Below are 15,543 nucleotides of genomic sequence, written 5' to 3'. Positions count from 1 at the left end.
AGATTAAATACAAAAGTCAACTCGAAATAATTCAAAATGAAACTTGAGATTTTATTTATGTTCAAATGATATTTGGTATCAAAATTATATCTAAGCTGAATAGCAGCCAGAATGTATTTGTGCCTTACACAAACAGTTGCACTTAAATCTAATTTATTCGCTTGGCACTTTCAGTGATTGCTCATACTTTTAAAGTTCGGTGTGCTTGAAGATTGTTTTTTCAATATTCTCCTGCAGCTTCTCCACTTTGCGCGTTTGCTTCTTCAGCGTATCCTCCATTTCCTCAAAGCGGCTGCTTTTATCCTTGACCTTTTCTCCCTGTAAATAAATTTTAGTTGGCTTACAAACTTAAATGATACCAAGAAACGTGTACCTTGTATTTCTCCTTCTGCAAAGCATGCTCGGCATGCAGGTGACGCAGCTTCAAGAGACGACTTTCAAAATGATGCAATTCAGTTTTAATAGACTCCAGTTCCTTGACAGTGAAATTGCTAGCCTGGGCCACTCGCCACAGACCCTGGACCTTGGGTTCAATGAAGTCCTGACTGTGTGGACCGGAGGACACTAGACGTTCCAGCCTATCGTAGTGATCTTTGATGCCAGTATGATGACCTCGAAGGGTGTTAAGGTCGTTTTCAAAACTCTTCACGTTTTGAGCATGCGTTTTAATGTCGTTTTCATTGACATCATTTGAAATCAGATTGTATGTGTCCAAATCTTCCGTATTAATAGCATCTAATGAGATTAATGAAAGTAAATTATGTTTTTCGTGTTGGATTTAGCCAAACTCACTCTCATGCTTGTCAGTGTCTACTGTGCCAATATTTTCCAGCAGGCTGTAGTACACATCCACCTTATCCTGGTGATGATCAAACTCCTGTTTCAGGGATTTTAATTCCTCTGCAGTAAAGCCGGAAATCTCGGCTTTTTCCCAAAGCCGGTTCAGTTTCTTGTCCTTGAAAAGACTCTTGTTTCTGTGTTTCTCATCGGCGTCATGGAATTTCTGTAAGTTACTTTGAATGAAAGATTGTTGCTCTGAGGAAATATGTTTCAGTTACCTTGTAGGGCTTAAGCTTCTCCGTATCCTGAGTGTCGTCAAAATGTTCCAGCAGATCATAGCTGCTCATGATGCCAATGAGCTTGCGGCGCAATTCGTCGGCCTTCAGGCCATCCTTATCCTTGTGCTGCGAGTTGAGCTGCTTCCAGGCAATCTCCTCCTTATCGTGGATCTTTAGCTCCATGTACAGTGACTTGAGCTTGGGCTCTGTAAGGCGCTGTAACCGGCATTTTTACGCTAAAACTTTAGATACCTAATGATGTCCACTCACATTCTGCGCCTTGGCCCACACGAGATTCAACTTGGCCATGCGAAAAGGCCGCTGGATGCTCTTGAAATCCGGATCATACTTTTCCTGCTTTACTTGCTGAAAATGCGGGTCGTTGGCTTCCTTGCTGTACTTCTTGCTCTGCTTTTTGTCGGCATCCACGCCCTGCAGTGCAATCAGCAGGGAAAGAGCAATGGCTGCAACAACGAGAGCTGACCTAACCATTTTTCCTCGTGGTTTTTATCCGGGCTTAAAGCACGAAATTTTTGGTGCAGTGCTGACCTGGCTAAACAGTTATTCGCAACAAGCAGTGTGGCCACATACCGATCGCATAAAGCTGTTGGTGCAGGCCATCTAGCTTTTATTTGGCTTGTAATTGTTTGATTATCCCATGTACGATTTTTGAGCACGGCCAATCAAAAACAATTTATTTTATTTTTGTTTCATCAAAATAAGTCATTTTGTAGCAAAAGCGAACTCAAATAATGTAATTAGGTTTACAAAATGAATATGGTGTATCTCCCAAAAAGGCCAGATTTTTCTGAGATGAAAAGTAGTTAATTTTGCAGCACGGCCGCATGACAAATTGTTGTTAATTGCAAATGGTCACACCGCCAATTTGCATCTACCGCGTTAACACGTAATTGCCAAGCCGAATTATAATTATTATCAAGTGTTGTTTACCTCAAGGAGCTCCATAGAGAAACAAGGACAATGAGAACGGAGGCAGCGGTCAGTTGTTTTCTGTTGGTATTGCACAGTGTGTGCTGTCAGAGCGGCAGCGAGGAGTCCTGGGTGGATCCGTATCCCGCCTGGTCGGACTTGGCCAACGATTTTCATCAGCCCGATGGTTTGTGCCAGTGTCCAGCAAGTCCAGAGCTTTCGCCAGCGGCCATGGAGGATGCCGTGGCGCTCACATACTTCAAGAAGTTCGTCAATCTGCTGTTTCAGCGCAAGCGTTTGCGGGTATGATCGCTGTTTAGACCATATTTGGCAACATGACATCATACATATGTATGTGTAACTTTTGTGTAAATAGTACGATGCTCAGTCAGCGGTCCATAAGCGAGCGCTGCTCTTCTCGCTGCTGCCATCGCAACTGGTTGAACTGGAGAAGATGCAGGATGCACGGGATATGGACGTATTGCTGACAAAGATATTGGAGAGTGCCGAGGAGGCTCCATTGTTTGATGGAAGGTCCGGATGCTCATACGTCCGACAAGGCTTTTTCTTCTTAATGTTGGATATTTTTAAGGATGTAATTGAACTGATGAAAACGACTGAGGTACCCGTTGCGCCTTCTATGGAAGCTTGACTTTTAGCTAATTAATTATTTTTCTCACTTCTAGGTGCAATTTATCCTATATGCAACATTAGCAATTGCACTTATCGTCATTGTGCACAAACGTTTCCGTATCAAGATATATTCGATTGTTCTAGGAGGTATTTTTCTGTGCGGATATATTCAGACTTATTTGGAATGCAATAGAGTATGTAAAGCCTAAAAATTCGTGAAATTGTCCTCATTATATATTTGTAATTAGGAATTAGACATCAATAGGATGATAGAGGTCGTAAAGCATCACCAGGAGCCAGAAAGTTCCTGGTTTTCTCGACTGGGATCCTACATATTCCAAGCCTCGCCAAACGATAAGAAAATAGAGATGTTGAAGTAAGAACATGACATGTAATTTATAAACTTTATTGATAATCGTTTTATTTTAGAAAATCTTCAATACTCCAAATTTCTATTTGCATGCCAGATCACGTGTTTTTTATGTATTTAAACAACCTATTCATCAAGCAGTTGGAAATTATGATAGAAAAGGTGTCAGGAGCTATAACGAAACTATCCGGTAAGTATTTCGTAATAATTTTGTAATATTACGTAATTAATAAAAAATCTCTAGAATTCCTACAGTCAAAATTACGATTTCAATAACCATATTATTTACCCATAGCCGGATTATCCTTCCCTTATAACCTCCTTGCACCAGTCCTTCTGCTGTGTTTAGTGGGGTACATTATAAAGCTGTCCTTTAAATACATTTTGAGCCCCCGAGCATGGGCATCCCTTCTACACAAGCCAGCGCCACCGGAGACACCATCGATTAATGCGCGGGAGCCCATAGAGGACCGCATATCGGGCGACAATCTAAAGATGCTGCTAAATGTAATTGGCGTGAAAAGCGTTTCACATGAGTCACTACAACGACTACCCGCCGTTTCGGGGGTGCAGGAGCTAGATGAAGCGCACGAATTTCCTGCCATGGAAAAAGAAAGCTTAGATGAAAGCGATTCCAGCAACAAAAGCAAAAAGAGTGTTGCTGAAGAGGAAGGATTCACGCTGGTCGACGATCACGACGATAATAACATCGATAATGTGTAGCGGCCGCCAATAAACTTAATCTGTAACTTAAGTGTAATGTCCGTGATTTTTACCCAGTTATTGGAGACCATTAGTGGTCGGCAAATAAGTAAATTTTTTCCATTTTTGATTTGTCATAGTTAAATTTTTATTTAAATTATTTTGCATGTTCATCTCATTTGCGCGATTAGTGTTATTAAGATAAATCTTCAACAATAAGATCTTTTAAGTAGGCCACAAAACTGTTTATATTTTGCTTGTTATTATTATGATGCCGGCCCTTCAAAAAATCGGATATAATTTTTATTTGTAACTTGTTGATCATTTATATTTACAACTTGGCGCTCAGGCGGTTTTAATAAATATTATTAGCAATGGGCGCTCGTTTTGTGAGTTGCATATTAATTGAATGTAAGCGATAATTAAATATTCGGTTTTCGAATCTTGTAAAATCTAATTTAATATGTATACAACTAATATATTTATATATCTATGTATATAGATCTATACGGTGTGTGTATATATTTGTAAGTAAAAATTAGAAAAGAATTTCGGTGTAAATATATTTATTCGTTGTATTTTAAATCATGCACCTAAAATGTATTATGCTTTAATTACAATTCATTGTTATTTTTATTATTATAATTTGTATGCAACTAAGTAACTTTACGCATTTGTGAAATGTACTGTATGGAATATGTAATCCAATATACGGCACATACTGAATAGCCAAAACCCAGTTTGCTGTTCGTAATTAATCGTACCTAAAACTAGAAAAACACGAAGCAGAACCCAAAGCACAGGCAGGCTAACTATAATACTCAACTAAGGCTGGCAAATGGCATATCGTCGTAATCGTCCAGGTCTATGGCAAACCGAGATAATTTATCTAAATTGATTTCACAAATCTTATACGCAAATTGGTCCGCTATCATAATCTTGATTAATAAGTTCTCTACTCGAATTCAACAATTGTTTTTGTTTTGTTTTGTTTCGTTTGGTTTTGTTAAGATCTAGTGGGCAATTTCCCCCTGCTGATTTGTGTTGGCGGCTGTTCTACTTATTTGTCCGGCACTGCTGAACGGCGGACCAGCAGCCAAAGTTACCAGTTTGATGAGCAACATCATAATTAATGTAATTACATGCCCCTCTATTGGCTAATTGGTATAGCAGCGTTTAAACTTTAAAGCATATCATTCACTTAGTCCGATTGGTAAAATTTAAAAAACTAATCCTCTTAATATCAAACAACAGCAAACTATGCGAAACAATTTGTTCAACTCCTACGCCTACGCCTACGCACAAGCCAATCAACTATTTAAATAACGAATACCACAATTGGGAACGGTTTGTGTTTAAGTTTTACGTACGATACATCCATACACACATATGGGTGGTAGGTAGGTAGTTAGTAAGTGTTTTAAAAACAGGCAACTTATATCCCATCTACGCTACTGCAAAAATGCACCAAATGCTCTTCAAATATCCTTCGATGTACGCGTTACTTGGCTGCTCACTTGATGAATGCGAATGCAATTGTACTTAAACGTCGTGTTTTGACTTAGGCTAACTCTCTGACTGAACCGATCTTTACGGATTGGCTGCGACCAAGAATGTTCAAGCTGCTCAATAAAGTTCAGCAAATAAGTGTAAAATTGTACATACACATTTAATATAATACAAAAAACACAATGCCATTGCGAATTTCTTCATGTTTTACGGACTGTGGGCTGTCGGAGTTGTTGGCCATGAGTATTTTATACATTAGCTTATGTGGCGATCGGGGCGAATCATCAGAATCTGTATTATTCTGGTTAGGTGGTAAATAGTTAAACAGCAATGATAGTCAGGGGAGGCATCGACCATTTCCCGCCATTTGCGGTCTTTTCCGCTTCCGGCCACTTCCGGTTCCGGATGCCTCTCGATGGTCTCTGTGGCGATCACGGAGAAGTCTTACGTTGATGGATCCATGTAAATATTGTTATCATATCGTAGTAGATACAGATTCTATGTCTTTAAGTAGGTACTTTGGCTTTCATTAGAGATATAGTGTATAGCTTCGTTCGATTTCGATTTCAATATTCGGTTTGGTTATGACTGGCTGGTGGATCATGCAGTATGTATGTATGTAAACATTTGATATGTATGCCGTTACGTTTCAGATGCGATTATGTGCAAAACTTAGGTTTAGCTTCCGTGGTGTGTTTAGTTTAGTTTAGTTTAGTATATGTATATGTATTATATGTACGTGGTATCGTATCTGGGTATCGTGTCCTCTGTGCGACTAGAAAGATCTGATCTGCTCAAATAGAACCAATGCGAAATGTACTCGTAATCGTAATTGCAATCGTGGTGCGACTTATCCAGTCAGTTCCTAAATACAAGTGTCTTGTTATGGATGTAACTCTATATGCGGGTAAGTGGCTCTTCTGGGGATGTGTGTGGTTTGTGTGTGGTGCGTGGCTCGTGTGGGTGGTTGGGTGGCTGGGTGGCTACCTAAGCCAGCAACCCCCCACCCAAGGGTGCTGCCCCAAGGCGAGTATTTGTCTGTCACCGTCGTCTCCGTTCACTTCAGCTCGACGCAATGTGACCCGGGTCACATGCCCATGCCATCTGGCCAGCTGGCCATCCGATGCTTACATAACGCGACACTTCTCCTTCACCCCGCCGCTGGCACTGGCCCCCGCATCGCCGTTCTCCGGTATCGAGCCGTTTGTGTCCTTGGACTTCTTCTCCTTTTTCTGCTTCTTCTGCTTCTTGGTGTCCAGTTGCAGGGAGACGGTACGCGTCTTCTCCATGTTGAGCAGCTCCTGGAACAGCTCGGTCACATTGTGATTCGTCTTGGCCGACGTCTCCATGAAGGATATGCTCCAGGTGGTCGCCTGGGCCTGACCCTCCGCTTGGGAGACCTGTAAATGGGACCTTTGGATTAGACGTTTTCCTAAAGAAACTTTCAACTTTTCATGATCCCCCTTAAAGATTGTAAGTTAGATCTAAGATCTGAAGGATCAGACTGAACATGGACAAAACCATCCAGATCTAGGAAACAGTTTTATATATCCCATTCCCAGCATTAGTGATAGACTTAATGGTGTAGTGCATCTAACCTCTCGCAACTCGGCGGTCTCATCACACTTGTTGCCCACCAACATGACGGGTATGTTAGGGATGTCGGCACCCTGTGGACACAGAAAGTATTAGTACTTGATTGGGATTGATGGCCAGGCCTTGCTAATACCTTCAGCTCCTTGATTAGCGCCCAGATGGGTCGCAGCTCCTCCAAACTCTGCTTGGAGCACACCGAGTAGACCAGAATGAAGGCGTGCCCCTTTGAGATGGACAACCTCTGCATGGCCGGGAACTGATGCGAGCCCGTGGTGTCCGTGATTTGCAGCGTGCAGATGTTCTTGTTGCAGCTTATGACCTATGCGAGTACCAGTGGGTTAGAGGAGTCTTCTCCAGCACTAGACGGGCTACTTACCTGTCTGTACGTGTCCTCGATGGTTGGGATGTAGCTTTCGCGGAAGGTGCCCTTTATGAAGCGCAGCACCAGTGAGCTCTTGCCCACGCCGCCGGCTCCAAATACGACCACCCGGTAGTCATTGCTCTGCTCCGGAGCAGCGCGCGTCACCTGGTTCTTCTGCTCCGTCATCTCAGATACGGATTACGGACTCGAGTCGGTCGAACGCGGTCGCGTATATCAAGTTCGGAGTGGAAATTGGAATAGAGAGAAGCAGGAGCTGAAGCTTGTTGGCTTGCTGTCGGGCGCTGGTGGAATGTTTTACTTGGGCGCCATGCTTTCGTTTATCTGCAACGATTAAGAGCAAATCAGCTTGGCCACAACGCCCACGCACGCACAACCTTTCCGGTTCGCCTGTGGGTGGATGTGGGTGGTAGGAGGTGGGCGTGGGTGGCACTACTTTAGGGTCCCGCAACAAAAACAAAAGAGCAAAGAAAGTTAACTTCCAAAAGCCGATCGTAATATACACTAGTCGGTTTGTTAGCACGCTTCGAGGGTTGAATTGTTTATATGGTATTATTTATAGTTTATGGCTTGGCACCTTTTTATTTTAAAACTTTAATGACATGGTTCATGTGAAGTTTATTATTTTATTATTATACGATCATGCTGATGAGCTCTTAATATGATATTAAGTATGTAAGTTACTTCAAATATAATTCTCTAACTCATTCCCTGCATAATTTCTAACTGCTTTACAAACTTGCACCTGAAAAGGGTAGTACCCCTTGCAAAGGTATTTAATAATGGCAAACAATGTGTGAGAGTATCCCGCTAATTTTAGCCATGTGCCAAGGAAGGGTATTGATTTTTCGCTCCACTGGCAGATCGGCATCAGCCTCTCCTCATCATTATCGCCACGATTATGATTGGCCATGGCCGGGTGCGGTATAAATAGGCCTGCTTTGAAGGCAAGTGTCCCATTCGGAGCGGGTTTCCTGCCCATCCGCCCAAACACACACACACCCCTTCACACACACACTAACACACAACACACACTAGCCGTAACTGCTCACTTCCGCTTGATTGTCCTGGTGGACCCGTGTGACACCTTTGGCACGCCCCCTTCGAACGACCCGCCCTGCGATTTTCCGACTTTTTGTTTTCCCGCACACTCGCTATTTTGTTTTTTTTTTTGTGTTGTATTTTTGCTTTTCCACCTCGTACACCTCACGCGCTTTGCTCTTGGATTTTCCTCGCTTTATTTTGGCTTGGATTTATCGATTTTATCTGCACTGCACTTGCCACCCACACGCGAGAATCAAATGGAAAAGCAAAGCCTGGCCACCGCATCCGTATACCCGTTGAATGGGATAGCTCCCAAAGGATCGAACGAAGTCCCTATATTGCGTCGCAGTATTTACTTGCATTTCGTTGCACTGGAATTCGTTGCAGGACAGGATGTGGTGCCCGATGTGGCACTAGCTCTTTGCTGTAGGCCGTCCTATCCTATCCTCTGCTACCGATAAGAGACCCAGAAACCCGACCGACCACCCAACGCCCCCATACACAGTACGCAAGTACGACGCCTGCGCATGCCCCATGTGGAGCCACCACAGAAGCTTTTCGCAGCTTTGCATATAATTCCCCCAATTACGAATCCCACAGTGGAGAACCGAACCAATTCTTCGCGCAATTCTTCTGAAAGCTTCTGCACACGTCTCTACTCAATTGGAGCCGGCCGGCGTGTGCAAAAGAGGTGTATCGAAAGACCCGTGTGTAAAGCCGCGTTTCCAAAGTGTATAAAACCGAGAGCATCTGGCCAATGTGCATCAGTTGTGGTCAGCAGCAAAATCAAGTGAATCATCTCAGTGCACTTAAAGGCCTAAATAGCCCATCTCTATCTTTTGTGAAGTGAACAAGTTCCCGGAAATCCAACTTAATCAAGATGCCTTGCCCATGCGGAAGCGGTAAGTTCTGAGTCCAGTGTGATCCTTTAGGACGTTACTGATCTTTTAAAGAAATGTTGATATACTTGGAGCAACAAATTTACACAAATTCAATGGTCATACTGAGCTATTATTCTCAAACTTTCTGTAAAGTAAAATCTTTGAGTTTGTTGCTATAAGAAAGAAGTTGTCAGTTTAAATTCTTCAAATGAAATTCTAGTCTTATTTGGCTTATTGGCACATCCTGCATATACTAATCATTAAACCCTCTTCCTTTCCAGGATGCAAATGCGCCACCCAGACCACCAAGGGATCCTGCAACTGCGGATCTGACTGCAAGTGCGGCGGCGACAAGAAATCCGCCTGCGGCTGCTCCAAGTGAGCTTTCCCCTTAAGGAAAATCTGGAGCCTATTGTCTTCGAACTGATTTCTGTATAATTCCCAAAGCAAAAACACAATGTTTTCTCATTTACATACCCTCCAACCTATGTTCAATTAAAGTAATTGAAGCCTAACTGCGTCTTTTCGGGTTGCATAATCGGTTTGTCTGGGGCTTTCTAGGTTAGATTCTCTTTTATTGGCGGTAGCTACGTGGTGGGTAATATGCGTCGTGGAAATCGGATGGTCAAGTGCTTTCCACAATGTGCATATATGTATGTATGTACATATCATTAAATTCAGTTGAGCAATATGGTAATCTGAGATGCCTCACTTCTGAAGCGACTGGGGATTGAGTTTCAAAGCACAGCGGTTTGAACTTATGACTCGTAGATACGAATACAGTCGCGGGCGTGAGAGTATAGCCACTATCGGATTAACTATGTATATTAAAGTAAGTTAGCTCTAGCAAAAATACAACCATCTCTCCCTATCAAATTGAAAACGATGTTGGGCATATGCTGGTAATCCATGTATGTCATTCCATTATTTGCTGGGGCATACGTGATTCATATAAATATATGACTTATTACTGCTCATATATTACTATTACTGTTTTGAGAAATGCCTCGTTTATAGCGCAAAAGTGCCCAAGTGAACGTACGTATAGTTTCAGATGTAATGTGAGAGCGTAATTAACTCAGAAGTGCAAAAACCCGACATATAAACATAATGCCACCGAAATAAGTCAAGAACCAGAACCCCACGGCAGTCGGTGGAGGTGACCTAGGCGTAGGGTTACGTTAGACCTCCACCTCGGACCTTCAGAGGAAATGCCCCCAAATTCGAGTTAATGGTTCGTATAAATTGTATTTACTCTGTTAGCCTACGAATGCAGCTTATGTCTAATACTAGGCTAGGTGGACATTAATTAATGTGGGATTGCGGGGTATCGAATGGGGTGCGCAGTATGGGTACATATATATGTGTATGTATACATATGAAAGGTATGGGGTTGGGCATGTCTTCTTTTTGGTTATCAGCGTGGCCAAACAAACACGGGCGAGATATCACGGCGGTTTCCAAATGGTTCTGTCGAAGGTGCTCGACGCACGTTGAAAATAGTGGGAAATTCACGGGGCGCCCTACTTGATAACGATGTTCTGGGCCAGTCGCTTCACAAAGTCCACGTTGAGGAAGTTGGCCATCAGTGTGAGCACGGACTTCTTGGGCGGCCGGCAGTGCCGCAGTCCCGCCTCCTGGCAGCACACGTTCGGAAAGCAGTCCAAGGTGGAGGTGCACGCCTTGGGATGGAGGTCGAAGATGGGCGGCGGCGGTGCCGTGCACTCCAGGTACTCCGTAACTGGAAAAGTGGCAGGCTCAGATTTGTTTCTGTTACTATACGGAAAAGTGGTAACTTACGGTAGTCGAAGGATCGCTTTACCGGCACAGGAGCTGTTTCCAACTCCGGCTGCGAGGTGCGGCAGTACCTCCTACGCCCATCCGGACAACAGACCCGTGGCCAGCAGTCCATGTCCGTGGAGCACTCCTGCACATCCCACCAGAGCTCGGCCAGCGGTCTGCTGGGACACTTGCGAGGAATCAAACCCAGAATGGCTAGCGAAAGATATATATTGAATAACGATATAGTGGCTGATAATTAAAATCTACTTACGAGCATGTGGAGCCTCCTCCAGAGGCTTTGGAACCCCAGAGACACAGCTGCTTGCTCCAAAGATATCACAGCACAGCTCATCCCTCTGCCACACGGCACAATCCCGATCCGTCTTGCAGATCTTGGGGAACAGCTGGAACCTTACCTCGTTCTCTCGCGGACAATCAAACCGCAAACGAAGCTCGGCAGCCGATCTCTTGCCCTTCTCCTTATCCGTTTGCGGATCCCTGCTGTTATCCTTGTTGTCGTGCGGAAAGTTCAGGGTGGGCAGAGCAATGCGGAAGGGTCCATCCGTAGTGGGTTTCTGGGTGGTGGTGGTTGTGCCTCGACTAGCTGCAGTGGTTCGCTGATCCATCGGTTTTCTAGTGGTCTTGGTCAGCTTACGTTGGCCGGACTTCTCCTCCTTGGGACTGAACTTCTTCGGCGGATGGGGCTGCTTGGTGGGCGGACGCACTGCCACCAGACTCTGCTGGCCGAAGCTCCAGAAGTTCCGATTAAAGAAGTTAAAGCCGTTGGCCAGGCTGGGACGCGGAGCTGTGGTTTGGATGTGGAAAGCGCGTTACCAGTGTGCTTTATGGCCATTAGTGTTTCTGCTCCAAATAGCAGACATTACACGTCAAGTAAAGCGCAGTTCCCGCCGCTCATAAACAGCCTTTGATTTGGCTTTTTTTGTGTACTTCTGTTTCATTATTCAGCCAGGCCAACAATGGATCAACAATTGCCGGTGGAGCGCAGCCTGTTGGCCAACGATTCCCACCCACTCCATAGGCATAGACCCATTCCCAACGCAATTATGTACTTGGCTGCTTGCAACAGCAAGTGGACGCAAGTGAATCACCCGCTAAAACTGCCATGCTCACCAGATCATTACCCACGGGTTAACGAGATCTTCTCGAGAGCCAAATGATGGTACGCACTTTAAATTTCCAGCTCATAAAAGCAGCTAATGGAGAAGCACCTTTAATTCAATTAGACCCTGCCAGGTCAAAAAAGGGGGGAATTCTTTAGCCGAGTGATCATGATCATGCAAATTACCAAAGGCCTAGGCCCCAATAACTCGTGGCCTTGCGTCCGTCTCTCCAGTTCGAACTTAGCCAAGGTCTCCTGGTGCAGCCGAAGCCGATTCGAAAGCTCCGGTGCTCCAGTTATTAACGCTCTACACCTAACCCATGCACCTATGGTTAACTACGTTAACGAATTCCAAACGGGTATATCTGGTTTTATTCACAATTTGAATACACCATTGCGGTCAGAATAATGAAACTGCGAATCCAAGGCAAAACTATTTATCTGCATTTTTGCAATTAATCTTCGATTTCTTTCTGATTGTCCAACTGGCTGATTGGCTATTATATTAGATCTCTGTAACTGCTTCGTTCTAATGGTGGGAGTATGTACGTTGATTTGCTAGATTTCTTACATTAACTCTATGTTGTACATACGTAGCTATACAAAGGGTATTCCATCTATCGATGGACTCTAGATGACCTCTTCCCAGACAACTTCTTTGTCACTTTTGTGGCTGCGTTCGCATTACCACTTTCAATCTTTATGGCCGAAAACAAAAAGCTAGGTCAGTGCCAGCATCTTCGACCAGTTTGCATGGCTTTTCGAACAAGTTGCAGCGATCTAAGATCGCAGCCATATAGTCAATATAACTATAGCATGTCTAGTTTATTATTGGACCACTATAGTTCACTGGACACTCACTTGTTGTCGTCGTCGTTGTGGTTGTTGATGTGGTTGTCGTTGTGGTGGAGGTGGATGAAGTTGTTGAGGTTGTTGTAGAGGAGGGCCTGCGCCGCCGGACGACCTGAGTGCGCCTCCGCTGGCTGGATGTTCCCTGTTGCGGCTGCCGCCTAGTCGGATCCGCGCCTGAATTCGTGGCCACAGACTCGTGGTCTGGCAATGGAGCAGGGAGCGGGAGCTTGTATTGTGCAACTCCGCGGCTTGTGGATGCCTTGGCGGCCGTTGCACAACCGATTGCCAGGTAGAGAGCTCCCCCAGCAGCCAGGAGCTGCAGCCAGATCAATCTCATTGCGACTGATGATCACTTAGATGCTCACTGAGCCACTGACCTTTCCGTTGGAGTCACTGCAGTTTGTGGCACACACTCACTCACTTTTAATCATTCATCTTTGCATGGAATTCAGGTGATACTGGGTTGGGCAAGCGCGACTACGTTGTTTAGACACCAAGCGACCGCTTCAGACTCCCAAGCCCAATTGGCGAATGTGCAAAATTGCTACCTCGAATTTCGGCAGCGGAGCCAGCAGACAAAACAGAAACAGCTAAGAGAGCTTAAGCGGGGGCTGACCCGCTCTTTAGCGCCCCAAACTGGTTTTCACTCTGGCCCGGCTCTCGGAATAATGGGCTACCATTGCACTGGGCCGCGGTGTGGATACCATACCACTAACCCACTGTCGTAGAAATGAGGAAATGCAGGCCAACAGCCAGGAGATTGCTTCCGGCTTTCGAAAAGGACACCATCAATTAAGGAGGCGAATAAACGTTCATGACTGACACATTTGCGTGGGAATCATGCTGGCTTATACACAGATCATGCACTTTGGTTTATTGTGCACCATCGTTGCGTTGTCGACAAGCAGATTGCAAGTTTGATAGAGCTTTACTCACTCGAAGAAAATATTTATCAAATACTTTTCCACTTGAATATATGTAATATATAAAATTACTTATTTTGAATCATTTTAGTTTATTAAAAATAAGAAAAACCAAGCTGTAGTCATTTTCTAAGATATACTGTTTTGCTATGCATGAGTAATAATTTATAATCTAATTCTGTATTTTGCACATGTGCGTAAAACCCTCTTTTGAATTCGAGTATGAGCGGTAACCGTTTGCTATTTATGACTTCAAGAACTGGCGATAGGGGCAAACATTTTCTACAAATTGCATATAAAATGCGGTCATTGGCCCTCCAGTTTTGCATATAACATTAAAGACCGCTTGGCATCAAAAGCCTTTATGCAACTGGTGAAACACAACAATGAAGTTTTGAATGCTAAGAGCGACGAAGTTCGGGGATGAGATGACCCGGTCTCCATCGTTGCAAACCGGTTGCTATTGTTTTGGTAGCGGCCTAATGTGTTATTAGGTGACACAGACTGGCTGACTGATCGCACTGCAGTTCAAAAACAAGGAAATGCACACTTTTCCGGCATCCATCTACACAAATGCGAGGATGCCCACTAAGATGAATGCTCGAATTACGACACAAACATATGCCCGCTAGATACGGGCTCAAATTATGACACAATTAAATACGTTTCTTGTTATGGGTTTAATCAGACGGAGATTTAAACAAACTAGTGTTGTAACAAAGATCCTTCGCGGAAGGTGGTAACTGTTGGAATTCTGTGGTGTTGTTGGCCATTCTGGTTACTTGCTTAGAGATTACTTTGGAATCCATGCTTCAATGTGCTTGCTTTGTCCTTGCTTAAATCCCCAAATGATTATTGTTGTTGCTGCTGCTGCTTGTTGCTGCTGGCATACTAATATACTGAGTCCCCAAGAACCGGCGACTCATTACATTAATATGCCGAATGGTGTTGCTTTGAGACGCGATTAACGCGTGCCAAAAGGCGAAGAGGACATTTAGTCCAGCTGAAATACGAAGGTTATTAGTAAATCAGTTAATGGCGGACTGCTGATGGAAGACTCACCTTCTTGAAGCCAATGTCGTTGGCGTACTCCCTGAAGCACTGACGGCAAATGTTCAGGCCGTACTTGCGGATCAGACCGTGGCGGTTAGAGCAGGCACGGCTAAAATGAGATGGTATATTATGATTACATCGGTTCCATCAGAGAATCTCCAGAGCATGGCACAGTTTTCATAAAAGCAAAGCTGTCGCTGCACTCAGCTGAACCAAATCCATTCGGAACTGGCTCCGTTTGCCTCGCGCAGCTCTTACTTTGGCCACCCTTAATTAAGGAAACTGTTCTAGATGTTTAAACACGTATTTCCGTACTCAACCGGGGGCAAAAGCCATTTGGAACATTAAAATTGACAATACAAGCAATACAAATTGGAAGACGCCATGCGTTAAAAAAAAGCGGGTCGGGAATAACCTCACTTTCTACAAACAAGCAAAAATCGTGCAAAATACGGGTATACGGGGCAAGCATTTAAACAAATTTTACACCAAAAGGTGCGCCAGGCAACGGGCAACACAATTCTTACCAGCATCGGGAGCCTTGGCCATATTTGCGGGGATGCGAGTACCAGAGAGTAGCGAAACCCATGTTGGCGTTTTCCACGAGAAATTCGAAAAGAAAAGGAACTAGCGATGGCACACAGACCTGGGGGTGGCAGTATCGATATTTTCGGCTATTGATCGAAGCGATTATCGAGTGCCTAGCACCGC

General features: G+C 44.2%; 6 protein-coding genes across 6 annotated transcripts; 2 read left to right on the top strand and 4 right to left on the bottom strand.

Annotated features, from left to right (window-relative positions):
• Positions 1–30: 30 nt before the first annotated feature.
• LOC6536440 (alpha-2-macroglobulin receptor-associated protein) lies at positions 31–1,636 on the bottom strand. Its single transcript, XM_002096985.4, has 5 exons — positions 1,329–1,636; positions 1,059–1,274; positions 793–1,003; positions 374–735; positions 31–318 (listed from the first exon to the last, which is right to left on the bottom strand). The coding sequence occupies exons 1-5, from the start codon at positions 1,548–1,550 to the stop codon at positions 190–192; spliced, it is 1,140 nt and encodes a 379-aa protein (XP_002097021.1). The 5' UTR covers positions 1,551–1,636; the 3' UTR covers positions 31–189.
• Positions 1,637–1,921: 285 nt separating this feature from the next.
• On the top strand, positions 1,922–4,292 carry LOC6536439. Its single transcript, XM_002096984.4, has 6 exons — positions 1,922–2,291; positions 2,365–2,610; positions 2,675–2,815; positions 2,870–2,997; positions 3,051–3,181; positions 3,287–4,292. Exons 1-6 carry the CDS (start codon positions 2,040–2,042, stop codon positions 3,712–3,714), a joined length of 1,326 nt encoding a protein of 441 aa, XP_002097020.2. The 5' UTR covers positions 1,922–2,039; the 3' UTR covers positions 3,715–4,292.
• Positions 3,817–8,728, bottom strand: LOC6536438 (GTP-binding protein Di-Ras2). Its single transcript, XM_002096983.4, has 5 exons — positions 8,578–8,728; positions 7,175–7,501; positions 6,932–7,117; positions 6,801–6,872; positions 3,817–6,602 (listed from the first exon to the last, which is right to left on the bottom strand). Exons 2-5 carry the CDS (start codon positions 7,343–7,345, stop codon positions 6,330–6,332), a joined length of 702 nt encoding a protein of 233 aa, XP_002097019.1. The 5' UTR covers positions 7,346–7,501; positions 8,578–8,728; the 3' UTR covers positions 3,817–6,329.
• Positions 8,729–8,963: 235 nt separating this feature from the next.
• On the top strand, positions 8,964–9,617 carry LOC6536437 (metallothionein-1). Its single transcript, XM_002096982.3, has 2 exons — positions 8,964–9,123; positions 9,384–9,617. The coding sequence occupies exons 1-2, from the start codon at positions 9,102–9,104 to the stop codon at positions 9,482–9,484; spliced, it is 123 nt and encodes a 40-aa protein (XP_002097018.1). The 5' UTR covers positions 8,964–9,101; the 3' UTR covers positions 9,485–9,617.
• A 713-nt stretch (positions 9,618–10,330) lies between these two features.
• On the bottom strand, positions 10,331–14,290 carry LOC6536436. The gene is made up of 4 exons (XM_002096981.4): positions 12,866–14,290; positions 11,156–11,689; positions 10,903–11,097; positions 10,331–10,843 (listed from the first exon to the last, which is right to left on the bottom strand). The coding sequence occupies exons 1-4, from the start codon at positions 13,191–13,193 to the stop codon at positions 10,626–10,628; spliced, it is 1,275 nt and encodes a 424-aa protein (XP_002097017.2). The 5' UTR covers positions 13,194–14,290; the 3' UTR covers positions 10,331–10,625.
• A 150-nt stretch (positions 14,291–14,440) lies between these two features.
• Positions 14,441–15,513, bottom strand: LOC6536434 (40S ribosomal protein S29). The gene is made up of 3 exons (XM_002096980.3): positions 15,360–15,513; positions 14,842–14,941; positions 14,441–14,782 (listed from the first exon to the last, which is right to left on the bottom strand). The coding sequence occupies exons 1-3, from the start codon at positions 15,419–15,421 to the stop codon at positions 14,774–14,776; spliced, it is 171 nt and encodes a 56-aa protein (XP_002097016.1). The 5' UTR covers positions 15,422–15,513; the 3' UTR covers positions 14,441–14,773.
• Positions 15,514–15,543: the final 30 nt, after the last annotated feature.

The sequence above is a fragment of the Drosophila yakuba genome, chromosome 3R (genome assembly GCF_016746365.2).
Source record: "Drosophila yakuba strain Tai18E2 chromosome 3R, Prin_Dyak_Tai18E2_2.1, whole genome shotgun sequence".
Classification (NCBI taxonomy): Eukaryota; Metazoa; Arthropoda; class Insecta; order Diptera; family Drosophilidae; genus Drosophila; species Drosophila yakuba.
The sequence above is the reverse complement of the archived record's forward strand: the minus strand, read 5'-3'. Positions and strand labels throughout refer to the sequence as shown.

Bases quoted from the DNA above. Each gene is read 5' to 3' on its own strand.
- LOC6536434 (XM_002096980.3), bottom strand. From the start codon at position 15,421: ATGGGTTTCGCTACTCTCTGGTACTCGCATCCCCGCAAATATGGCCAA. The intron at 14,942-15,359 runs GTAAGAATTGTG...ATCTCATTTTAG, and splicing joins GGCCAAGGCTCCCGATGCTG to CCGTGCCTGCTCTAACCGCC.
- LOC6536438 (XM_002096983.4), bottom strand. From the start codon at position 7,345: ATGACGGAGCAGAAGAACCAGGTGACGCGCGCTGCTCCGGAGCAGAGC. The intron at 6,873-6,931 runs GTATTAGCAAGG...CTGTGTCCACAG, and splicing joins CGCTAATCAAGGAGCTGAAG to GGTGCCGACATCCCTAACAT. The intron at 6,603-6,800 runs GTTAGATGCACT...TCCCATTTACAG, and splicing joins AGACCGCCGAGTTGCGAGAG to GTCTCCCAAGCGGAGGGTCA.
- LOC6536440 (XM_002096985.4), bottom strand. From the start codon at position 1,550: ATGGTTAGGTCAGCTCTCGTTGTTGCAGCCATTGCTCTTTCCCTGCTG. The intron at 1,275-1,328 runs GTGAGTGGACAT...TGCCGGTTACAG, and splicing joins TGTGGGCCAAGGCGCAGAAT to CGCCTTACAGAGCCCAAGCT. The intron at 1,004-1,058 runs GTAACTGAAACA...AGTAACTTACAG, and splicing joins AGAAGCTTAAGCCCTACAAG to AAATTCCATGACGCCGATGA.
- LOC6536436 (XM_002096981.4), bottom strand. From the start codon at position 13,193: ATGAGATTGATCTGGCTGCAGCTCCTGGCTGCTGGGGGAGCTCTCTAC. The intron at 11,098-11,155 runs GTAAGTAGATTT...ATCTTTCGCTAG, and splicing joins GGAGGAGGCTCCACATGCTC to CCATTCTGGGTTTGATTCCT. The intron at 10,844-10,902 runs GTAAGTTACCAC...CCACTTTTCCAG, and splicing joins AAAGCGATCCTTCGACTACC to TTACGGAGTACCTGGAGTGC.
- LOC6536439 (XM_002096984.4), top strand. From the start codon at position 2,040: ATGAGAACGGAGGCAGCGGTCAGTTGTTTTCTGTTGGTATTGCACAGT. The intron at 2,611-2,674 runs GTACCCGTTGCG...TCTCACTTCTAG, and splicing joins AACTGATGAAAACGACTGAG to GTGCAATTTATCCTATATGC. The intron at 3,182-3,286 runs GTAAGTATTTCG...ATTTACCCATAG, and splicing joins AGCTATAACGAAACTATCCG to CCGGATTATCCTTCCCTTAT.
- LOC6536437 (XM_002096982.3), top strand. From the start codon at position 9,102: ATGCCTTGCCCATGCGGAAGCG. The intron at 9,124-9,383 runs GTAAGTTCTGAG...CTTCCTTTCCAG, and splicing joins GCCTTGCCCATGCGGAAGCG to GATGCAAATGCGCCACCCAG.